General features: G+C 36.5%; 1 protein-coding gene across 2 annotated transcripts in view; it reads left to right on the forward strand.

Annotated features, from left to right (window-relative positions):
- The window catches only part of XIRP2 (xin actin binding repeat containing 2), a 292,985-nt gene extending 286,671 nt beyond the window's left edge, over positions 1-6,314 (forward strand). The window contains exons 8-9 of one of the 2 annotated variants that reach the window (XM_061201245.1): positions 145-278; positions 4,808-6,314. In XM_061201245.1, the coding sequence (XP_061057228.1) occupies positions 145-278; positions 4,808-6,314 (1,641 nt within the window). Of the gene's footprint in view, positions 1-144; positions 279-4,807 lie in introns of those variants that run through there. The other variant, XM_061201244.1, reaches the window with a different exon arrangement.
- Positions 6,315-11,375: the final 5,061 nt, after the last annotated feature.

The following is an 11,375-nucleotide window of genomic DNA, read 5'->3' on the forward strand; positions in this document are numbered from 1 at the left end:
CCGGAGGAGCAACATGCAGGGCAGTAGTGTTAGCGCTTTCTACTCTAACTGCATGGCCAGTTAACATGCTGTTGCTGTTTGTTTTGTTTTTACAATGTGACTGAAGACAATATTACATAAGCTTTTATAAATTTTTATTTTTAGAAACTGCAACTCCAAGACAAGGAAATATGTATACTTTGTCAAAAGACGGTTTATCCAATGGAGTGCCTAGTAGCAGACAGGCAGAGTTTTCATAAATCCTGTTTCCGCTGCCACCACTGCAACAGTAAACTGAGGTAAAATGTTTTGTGGTCTGGGGCACAAATATTTGAAGAGTCTGCAGTATACTTATAACATCATGTCTCTAGAAAGATGTCAACTTTTCCAGATCCTGTTGCCATCCGTTAAAACAACACCAAACAGGAATGTGGTCATGTTCTGTTATGTGTTGCTCAGCATGGCTGTGACCTTTTTCCTTTTGACATTTTGCTTTCTTAATCAAATCCAGAAGGGTCCCTTTTGTCCCAGCGTGGAGATCACATAAATAAGAAAAATCAAGTGTTACTCTCACCACCACCAACCTGCCCCAATGGCATGCTCCATAGTGCAGGGGGAACGATCTTTCTACAATGCAAATCTGAGAGCCCTTCTCAGTTTAAGACATATAATGGCTTCCTCTCTCCCCAAAATTAACATCTAAATATGAATTAAAAGGCACGTCAAGATCTTGTCCCTTCTCATCTCGCAACACCCCTTCCTCCTGTTGCATGTTACTTTTCATGAATTTCTTTCAGTTCCTCAAAATCATTATTTTTTCTCTCTCACATCTAGCTGGTTCCAAATGTTATTGGTGCTCCTTGGAGGAGTTTTCCCATGCCTCTCTCCCAGCTCTCCACCCAGCTAATAACCACTCATTCTTCAGATCTCAACTGAGACTTTATGTCTTTGACGAAACCTGCTTTAACTCCCCTATGTGGATCACAACATCCCCTGTGCTTGCCCCGTTCTTAACACAATCTAATGTAGTTGTCACTGGCTGTAGGAAATGTATTAATGTTTGTCTTGCCAACACCTAGTAAACGCAGATATACAATAAGGACTCAAAAATATTTATTCAATGACTGCTATTTTTAAAAATCATTATATAAAAACTCACAAATACAAAAAAACCAAACCAAGCAAGTATGTGGCTCACTAAATTATTATAAAGTGAACATACTGTAACCACTATCAAGGTCAAGAAATACAACATTGCGAGTCATTCCAGAAGCTCCTTCCTCCCTGGGCCCCACCCAAACACAACCTTTCTCTTGCCTGTGAGTAAATGGTATCCTTTGTAGTAATTGTTTCCTTGCATTTTTATAGTTTTATTTATCCAAATGTGCTTTCCTAGATTCTATACTCTAGTTTTGTCCTTTTTTAAAACTCTGATATGTCTTTCATGTCTTTTTAATCCATAGACTTTCCATCCATTCCTTTCATTTCTTACAATCTATTTGTGAAGGACCCAGGATATTTGACTGGTAGAGTTTTCCACAGTCTGGAATTGCTGATTGCACACTCACAGTGCAGTTCACATGCGCCTTTATCCTTTGTATTTTCAACAAACTGTCAGCTGAATCTAGGTTCTAGTTTAAACTAAGATTTGATTCCTTTTGAAAGAACGTAGGGAGTCTGCTTTTCTCATTTTGTGATCATAGCAGGTATTGAAGCTTAATACCTATATCCATTAATTGATGTTTGCAAAATGCTGATACTCTAATTTTGTTCTTCCTTTTTCATTATGAGAATACTTTTATGGAAGATGCTTCCCCTCATTTGCTATTTGGTTACACAGGGGTACAATTGATAAAGGAAAGGCAGAATAAGTATGTAATTCTTTCCCTTTATTTACCAGTTTTGTCAATGTATCAGTTATTTATTTAACAATTTAATGTAATGGTTTCTTACCACCTAGAGATAACCACTTTTAAAATATTTTAATGTCTTTATAAACTCACAGAGTTACACATATTCGATTGGTTTCAATCAGATGCAATTATCATCATTACTGAAACTCCAGTTATTCTATCCCTGGCCAGTGGAAGCCACTTCAGGTTGTCTCCTGAGTCCTTTTGACAGGACCTTAGTAGTCTGTGATAGCTTCCTCATTATCTGATAGGACTAGATGTCCCATGTTCCTCTTGTGCATTTACTGTTCCATTTACTGGAACCAGTTATTTCTCCAAGCCTTGATTTCCTTTAGTGAGAAATGATATTTCAAGACTACAATCTTGATGCTCTTTCTACTGGGTTGATCACTATTTCTAAACTTTTTTAGTGTTAAGCGCTAGTAAATATTTATATATAAAGAAAAAATATATCATGAATTCATAGTGATATTTCCAAATTGAATTCAAAATTGCATTCCTTTTGCTTAGCCTCTTCTCTATTACATCTGGACCTCCTTTCTTCCACTTCAGGGCTTCCGGTTCTCAAAGGAAAAGGAAATAACAGAATTAGACTCTCCCATATTCATTTGGACAACAAGTTTTGGAATCACAAAATTATCAGCACCACTGATTTGATTATCAAAGCATTAAAAAATTGCATTTGCCCCTCTGATCACCCACACCCCATTTTTTTAAATTGTCGTACTATGTCTTTGGTGCCATAGTATGTAGCCAATGCATGTCATATTATCTCCCTCTTTGCCCTCATTTCATCTCAGTTTATAGATAACAATTTATTTAATGCTTGTCAACTGTCCTTATGTTGACGTTTCCATAGTCATTCTGGTTGTTCAAGCTTATTTTCAAGTAGAGTCCTCTGAAAAGGCTCATAGAAACTTTATTCCTTGAGTTCTCACATATTGATAACAATTTGTGATCATTACAATGGAAGGTAAGTTTTGCTGAAAGTAAAATTTTTGGCTTACATTTTCTTTCATTGAGTATCTTATATGCATTATTTCTTTTTTTTCTGGCATGAAGTGTTGGAAAGGTCTGATAATAATCTAATTTTCTTGCCCTTATAAGTAATATGGTCTTTTCTTCTTTTTAGATACACAAAGGATTTTTTCTTAAACCTAGTCATTTTATTAGAATACTTCTTGGTATTGGTCATTCTGGATCAATAGTCTTAGTTATTTAGTGTGCTCTTTCAATATGTAATTTCATACTTTTTTATATTGGGAAAGTTTCCTTAAATTATAGCTTTTTAGTATGTAACTTGTTTCATTATTTTATTTTCTTCTTCAGGAGCTCCTATTATCTCTCAAATCCTTATCTCTTTTTTCATTTATGATTATAAATTTTCAGCTTTTTATTTTCCTATTTTTCTTAAGATGCTTTCCATGAATTTGCTCTTGTATGTCTTTTAATTTAGTTTTAATTGCTGACATATTTGATTTTTTTCCTTTTACTCCTATTTTCTTCCTGATATCTGATACCTTGTTTCTGACTTTTTCTAATTATAGTTCATGCTGGTCTTTTATCATTTTCTTAATGTCTTTTAGCTCATTTTGAAATATTAGGTTAAAATTTTGATGTTTTGAGAACACATTTTTCTAGCATGTTTTCATTGTCTGCAATGATATTATAACGCTCTTTATTCTTTCATTTCTTATAATAACTTCATATACTATTTGGCCTTGATACTTTCCTGTTGCTCATTTTTATATGGAATTAGTTTATCCAAATCTTGGAAGGAAGCAAAATTCAGGATGGTTTTCCCAACTTCACAGAACTGCCTCTTCTGGTTTTCATATATTGTTCAAAAAAGTATGGTGGCTTGACTTCTTGGATTTCCTGCCTTGGATCCTCTCCCCCATGTTGATTAGGACCTTCTTTTCATTTCTGTCATCACTATCCAACTCAATTTTGATTCCACTCCCATAGTTGTTTTTCTCAGGGTAGAGTCTTGTTCTAAGAGGGGATCTCAGTGGGTCAGTTTTGAGTTTGATTTCTCCAGCCTCTTCAGTCTTTCCTACCACAGGGCCTTCGCACTCACTGGCTATTGAAACGGGCAAAACCCCTCCCAATTTCAGCTGCTGCTCTCTGATTGGCATGTGACACTTTCCAGGAAATATTGATTGCCTATTTTGTGGTCTCATATTGTCAGGTCCATTAGACACCTTCATTTCTCCCTCTACTGTCACCCATACAGATGCAACTATTATGCTAGTCTTGTAGCTGTTGTTGGTTTGTCCTTACCTCCTTGTATTTTGGGGTTGGTGAGGATACCTTGTCACTTAGTTTTGTTGTAATTTTATCCATGGGTTTTAAGTTTTGCTTTCTGTTTTTATGTGGAGGTTCAGAAATATTCAAAAAATGATGCTGCTGCCTTTGACTAAATTTGATTTTAATTTTAACAGGCATTCTATTTGTTAATCTCTCCAAAGAGACAAGATAAAAAAATTGCATAGGCAAGCTTTCCAATTCATTCAAAATCCAGTTAACAAGGAAGCTCAAATAGTTGATTTTTGCATGTATGCTATTCAGGATTTATTGAAAACTGAAACCCCTCACACAATTCACTGAGTTAGCAAAGACTTAGTCCTATCATTTTACACCATCTATAACTACATATGCATTACACTATAATACCTATTATACCAATACCTGACATACAGCATGAAATTCTAAATACTCCGAGACAAGTATCATGTAGGGCATTAGCGGTGACTATTATCTAACAGGAATGTTCAATTAATAAGCACATTCCTATTGCCAGTAAGTTAATCGTGCTGAATCTCTGACTCATTCTTGAAATAATCAATTCCCTAATTCCGTATGAATTTGCAGTGTATATTTAGAATGTTAAATTTTTTTTTTCTTTTTGGCAGTTTGGGAAATTATGCATCGCTTCATGGACAAATATATTGTAAACCTCACTTTAAACAACTTTTCAAATCTAAAGGAAATTATGATGAAGGTTTTGGACACAAACAGCATAAAGATCGATGGAATTGCAAAAATCAAAGCAGCTCAGTTGACTTTACTCCCAATGAAGAACCAAATATGTGTAAAAACAATGCAGAAAATACCCCCATGCTTGGAGAGCTTAATAAACATTTAGATGCTGGTAACAGTGAAGGGCAAAGGGATGACTTGAGAAAATGTGGGGAGAGGGGAAAATTAAAAATCATTTGGCCCCCTTCCAGGGAGATGCCTAAGAGAACCTTCCCCCTTGAGGAGCAGCTCAAAATGAGTAAACCTAAATGGCCACCGGAAATGACAACCTCTACATCTGCTGAATTTAAAAGTGAGTCGCTGATAGAACACATGAAAACTGTGGAAAATAAAGGACAAGGACAAGATAACATTTCTTTCCTGCAGCCATGTCTGCAGCCCATCCACATGTGTCAGAAAGAGGATGTTACAGGAATCAAAGAAATGGAAATGTATGAAGCAAGAAAAGATGAGAAGAAGGAAGGAAATAAGAATGTGCAAGACAAGCTGAATGAGCCCAAAGATACAAAGAATAAGAGGAAAAGTGAAATGGATCTTCATGACAACAGTAATGTGGTTGTGCAGAGTGCTGAGAAGGAGAAAAATGAAAAAACTAATGAACCTGATGGTACAGAAGTTTTACAGGTTACTAACACTGATGATGAGGTGGTGCCAGAAAATCCTAAAGAGAATTTGAATAAGAATAATAATAACAATTATGTAGCAGCGTCATATCTGAATAATTGCAGGCAGAAGACATCTATTTTAGAATTTCCTAATCTATTGCCACTGTCAAGTGAAGCGCACTACAATGCAAATGAATATCAAACCGAAAACTTAGAAAATGCTTCTAGAATCTCAGAGTTACTTGGTATATTTGAATCTGAAAAGACTTACTCGGGGAATGTACTGGCTATGGCTCTTGATAAACAGACTGACAGAGCTACTGCTGGCAGTCCTATGCAGTCTGTCCCCGAGTCAGGCCTCAATGACAGGATCATAGTAAAGGGGAGAAGGTCAATGCCCTCTTCTGATACAAATATCTTAAATATCAAAGGAAACCACTCAAATAACAAAAACCTACAGTTCTTCTTTTCTAACACTGTGAAAATTGCTGCTTTTTCCAAGAAGAATGAGAACATTTTTAAGAGTAATTTAATAGATTCTGTAGATCAAATTAAAAATATGCCATGTTTGTATTTAAGAGAATTGGAGAAGGACATCAGACATTGGCATGGTGAAACAATAGGAGCAGCACATATTAATGGAAACACAAGTTTTGATGCTTCAAGCGGTGAATTTACAACTGAGCCTCCATTTCCCACAGTGGAGGTCCAGTTTGAACAACTCACGGTGGAAGAGCAAATTAAAAGGAACAGGTGCTACAGTGACACTGAGTGAAACATCTCTGGCCACTTGCAGTCTGCACTCAGGCACCGAGAAATATCAATGCCCTGAAATAGGACTTTGGGGATTCTGATAACCTTTTGTTGAACTTGTAAACGTTCAGAAATCTCATGTCTATCACAATGGAATATTCATTGTATTACACTATATGTTGTTTTTCATAATTGGTTTGAATCTGAATGGAACGAAGAGATGAAACAACACGGCTCTGTTTTCCTGTCAAACGGCACTTAAGTATATTGCTCTGTTTTTCAACATGCCAGATAACATCACTGGTGACATTCTATACTGCTGTATCTATCACTGTTCTTAAACTTCCTCTATAATTTCTGCTGAAATAAAATTAAATCACCTGGGGTGCAAACCAAAACACTTGTGTTTCTTTTTTCCATATACATTGTCATTCTAAGTATGTATGTTTTCCATGATTTAGGAAGTATTTGTCTTGGGCCAAGTATTTAATACACACACACACACACACACACACACACACACATACACACACACTCCTGGAAAAATTAAACACTAAACCAAAGCCGCAGTATTGTTAGAAAATATAAAATATTCTTTCTCTTTTTTGCTCTTTTTGTAAAGATACAAAGACTACTGTGGTTCTTTAATTAATTACCTACATTAAACTATCATGGAACATGTCTATAAACGTGTAATGAAAAATATCAGTTTTCTTCAAATTAATGTGGAGTCCATACTCAGAAATCAAATGAGCTGGAAAGGTTTTAGAAGTTACTTAAATAAATTATGCCAATTGCATTTTTAATTGCTTACTATATGCAATTGATAAACATACAAGCGATATCACTACATTTTGTCAGATTTTTTTCTTATCCTAATTAATGGATATTAATTTTTTCTGTTAGGAAAACAGAAGATTTGGCTTCTGAATTTTCTGCTGAATTTGCCTTTCCTCAAATACATTTGATGATTCTAAGAAGAAAACTAACATAAATATAAATGAGCTGCTTCCTGGTGATATAGAATGTACGTATATGAAACAGGCCTTATCTCATATTTTCCTACATAAGCACAAACCATTGCCTGTCCAAACCAAAATGCAGTGTTGAAAACTCGCTCTTTTTAGAAATTATAACAATTCTCTCTTGTTAGTATGTTCTCAACAGATACCTGAGACGTTATTAGTTTGCCAGGGCTGCCATACAAATTACCACATAGTGGATGGCTTAAACAAGAGAAATTTACTCTCACAGTTCTAGAGGTTGGATGTTCAAGACCAAGGTGTCAGCAGGATTGGTTTCTCCTAAGGTGCCTCTCCTTGACTTACAGACGGCTGCCCTCTCACTCTGTCCTCATGTGGCCTCTCCTCTGTGCAGGTGCACTGCTGATGTCTCTTCCTCTTCCTGTAAAGACACTAGTCCTATTGGGTTAGGGCCCCTCTCCGAGGACCTCATTTAACCTTAATTACCTCTATAACGGCCCTACCTCTAAATACAGTCACATTGGGGGATAGGGCTTCAACATATACCTTTTGTGGGGACAGTTTTACTCAATTTAATTGAATACTGTGAGAGTCTGCCAAGAAAATAGTAAGCTGTGGGGCTACAGTAGCAAAATTATTGTTTAAATTGAATTATTGCACTTTTGCACTACTCTTCATATATTCTTAAAGACACATCATTATATCTACGATCATATATGCTGAAATTACACAACTGTTTCCATAGAGAAAAAATAATTTATGAATGATCATGACATAGTATCTTAAGATATAGTTTCTTAATGTCAGCTGTGCTTTTACAAAAGTGCCTTTCTTTATAAAAATTCTACCTTGGGACTCTGCCCACTTAATCTTGGTAACCCAGTCCACTGTTCAGTTATGTTAAAACTTGGGATTAAAATAAGCTAAGGTACATATCAGGGAAAACAATAGAAAAATATGAATTGTTCTTCTGTTTACCCTTCATTCAATCAACAACATTGTTTTAAAATCTTCTTTATCAGAAATATCTTAATTATTGACTTCATCACCTTCCTTAGATGACATGTAAGAGTTTTTAAAAATTCAGATATACTTAGAAGTCCAAATATTGTTTTATTTAGTACTGAGTATTGTTTCACTCTATGGCAAAATCTTTCAACTAAATAAATAGCAAGCTTTAGGAACTAAAGTACAGATAAACACACATATCCAAAATACAGCAAGTTTTCTTATTGTTGCAGACAGGGTATCAGTTTGCTGGGGCTGCCATAGCTAAGTACTACAGACTGAATAGCTTAAACAACCAGAAATTTATTTTCACACAATTCTGGAGGCTGAAGTCCAAGATCAAGTTGGCAAGTTGGTTTCTTCCGATGCCTCTCTACTTGGCTTACAAATGGTCATCTTCTTTCTGTCATGGTCTTTCTTTTGTATGGGTCTGTGTCCAGATTTCTTCCTCTTATAATGACACCAGTTATATTGGATTAGGGCCCACCTTAATGACCTCATTTTACATTAATTACCACTTCAAAGACCCAACCTCCAAATGTAGTCACTTTTCCAGATACTGGGGTTTAGGAAGTCAACATATTAATTTTAGGGGGACACAATTCAGTCCATAACAGCAGTAATCACCTTTCACCTTGAGTCTTTTTAAAATACATCTATTAATATTATGAAACAACTTCCCAATAATTTTTCACTCGGGATTTATATCACAGAACTATGTCATATATAGATTTATGCTATAAAAATTAATATTTCCAGGAAAATAATTCTCTTTCAAAGGAATCAAAATGGGCTCATGATAGACCAAGTGCTTTACCAGAGGAGGCTGTATGATGGCAGAGCTTAGTATGTAAGGGGTTTTGCATTATTTTTTCAAGACTGGACCTTCCAATGAATCTTATAAAAATGTTCTGTTACCCAGAAAACTGTGCTGAATTATCTTTTTCAGCTTCCACACAATCAACCCTTGTGAGAGATTTGGAACTCTAGGCAGCACATTCTTTGGTTTAGGACAATGGTTTTCCCACAGTGCAATAATACTGCAGAACGCACACCTACTACCCAGTCCCAAATGTGCAACCAACATGTGCATCTGCCATATTTTCCCCCAGACTAACAATTCTCTATTAACATCTCTAGAGTAATTTCTAAAGGCACATTAATTTTTTAAGGAACTGGAAGATAGAAAAATAATACTTTCTCTGCTATGTTTTAGTAACTGACTACTAGTTACTATCCAACTGAGGAGGAGAAAAGTTTTCCCATTGCTAAGAAAATGAACTTATAGAAAGACAGTCACAGATGTTGCAGTGAAAGAGAAGTGCAATACATTTTCTCCTCTGGAAATGCTATTGAAAACCAAGGGTGATTTCCATATCTAATGTAAAAGTTTAAAAATCTGCAGGTATTAACAGTAATATAAAATCTTACTTTAGAAAAATTGAATTTACATGGAGTTCAGAAATAGGCCATGAATGTAATACTCAGATTCAAAATAAGAGCCATGAGAGCATATGAGAGGTACTGAAGAATTTGGAGTCTCAGTCCCATGGAAATTATCTCTAATAGAAGACAAGAAATATTTTTGGATAAATATAATCTAAAAGTAATTTAATCTCAGATTTGATGGAGTCCTTTGGAAAGGCTAATTTAAGCTACCTAACAAGGTTCATTTACCATGGATATTTCCCCCCTAAAATATTATGAGAAATTTTAAAACTTTAGGTATTCGTATGCAAATGAAGTGATAGAGGGAAAGTAATAGTCGTAGATTGTCTACAATGTGATCATTATCATTATCTTTTAATATAGTACCTCTTTGTAGAAAGTAAACTGATGGATAGAAAGCCTGACAAATATAGACTGTGGTGCCCTAGTCAACAGCCATTCCACAAATATTATGGAACTCTTGGTATGTGTTAGCACAGTGATTTTTCTTTTTAAGAATAAATCATGGGGGCTTTCCTGGTGGCGCAGTGGTTGAGAATCTGCCTGCCAATGCAGGGGACACGGGTTCGAGCCCTGGTCTGGGAAGATCCCACATGCCGCGGAGCGACTAGGCCCATGAGCCACAACTACTGAGCCTGCGCGTCTGGAGCCTGTGCTCCGCAACGAGAGAGGCCACGATAGTGAGAGGCCCGCGCACCGCGATGAAGAGTGGCCCCCCACTTGCCGCAACTAGAGAAAGCCCTCGCACAGAAACGAAGACCCAACACAGCCATAAATAAATAAATAAATAAATAAAAATTAAAAGAATAAATCATGGTACCTTCCATATAAGCTCTCAGGCTGGAATAAAAAACATTAAAAAAAAAACAAACCACTAATTACAGCTGATGCTTATGGATGTAGAGGGAACCAACCCAGGAAAATGTATAACCACAAAGAGTTCTCTTAAACTGGAAGACTTCAAAGTAGTAGTAAATAAACAGGTGGGAAATTTGGGGATTTGAAAGCTAAACTGTCTTCATTTTGCCATAATCATAATTTACTTCGATGTAATTATGTGGTTGTGGATTCTACTCTGCACAGCCAAGATTCCCCCTGCAGGAATGAAGGATTTACTTCCCCAGACGCTGGAAGTACTGCCCACAGAAACCTCTTCTCTTTCAGACCCCTGCCAGGATTGGTTTAGCAGAAGACAGCCACTTCCCTCAACATGGACTGTATTCAGTAATGATCAATGAAAGGACAACCCGGCACAACTCTGAAGGGTCACTCCAGTGTCAATCTCCCTGTAAGGTTGGCTGAGGTCTCTACTGAGCCTGCAACACAACTCAACTTCTCCTTCTGCCCAATCTGCCTTCTTCCCCATCCCTTCCCTGCCCTTGGAACCAAGAGCACACCCTGATAAAACATCCCCAACATTAATCTCTGTCTCAGAATCAATGTCTTTGAGAACCCAACCTGGACCAGCTGGTGCTAGGAGTGGCCCAAGAAAGCAGACACTGGCATGATATTTTGGAGCTGAAATATTTGCTGCCTGACACTGGGCACAAGATGGCAGTGCAATTGTTAAAAATCCCAGCATTGTTGAACTAGAATGGCTATACTGATTGAAGCAAATCCCTAGCTGGTACCATATATCAGAT

Source organism: Eubalaena glacialis, chromosome 1 (genome assembly GCF_028564815.1).
Source record: "Eubalaena glacialis isolate mEubGla1 chromosome 1, mEubGla1.1.hap2.+ XY, whole genome shotgun sequence".
Taxonomy (NCBI): domain Eukaryota; kingdom Metazoa; phylum Chordata; class Mammalia; order Artiodactyla; family Balaenidae; genus Eubalaena; species Eubalaena glacialis.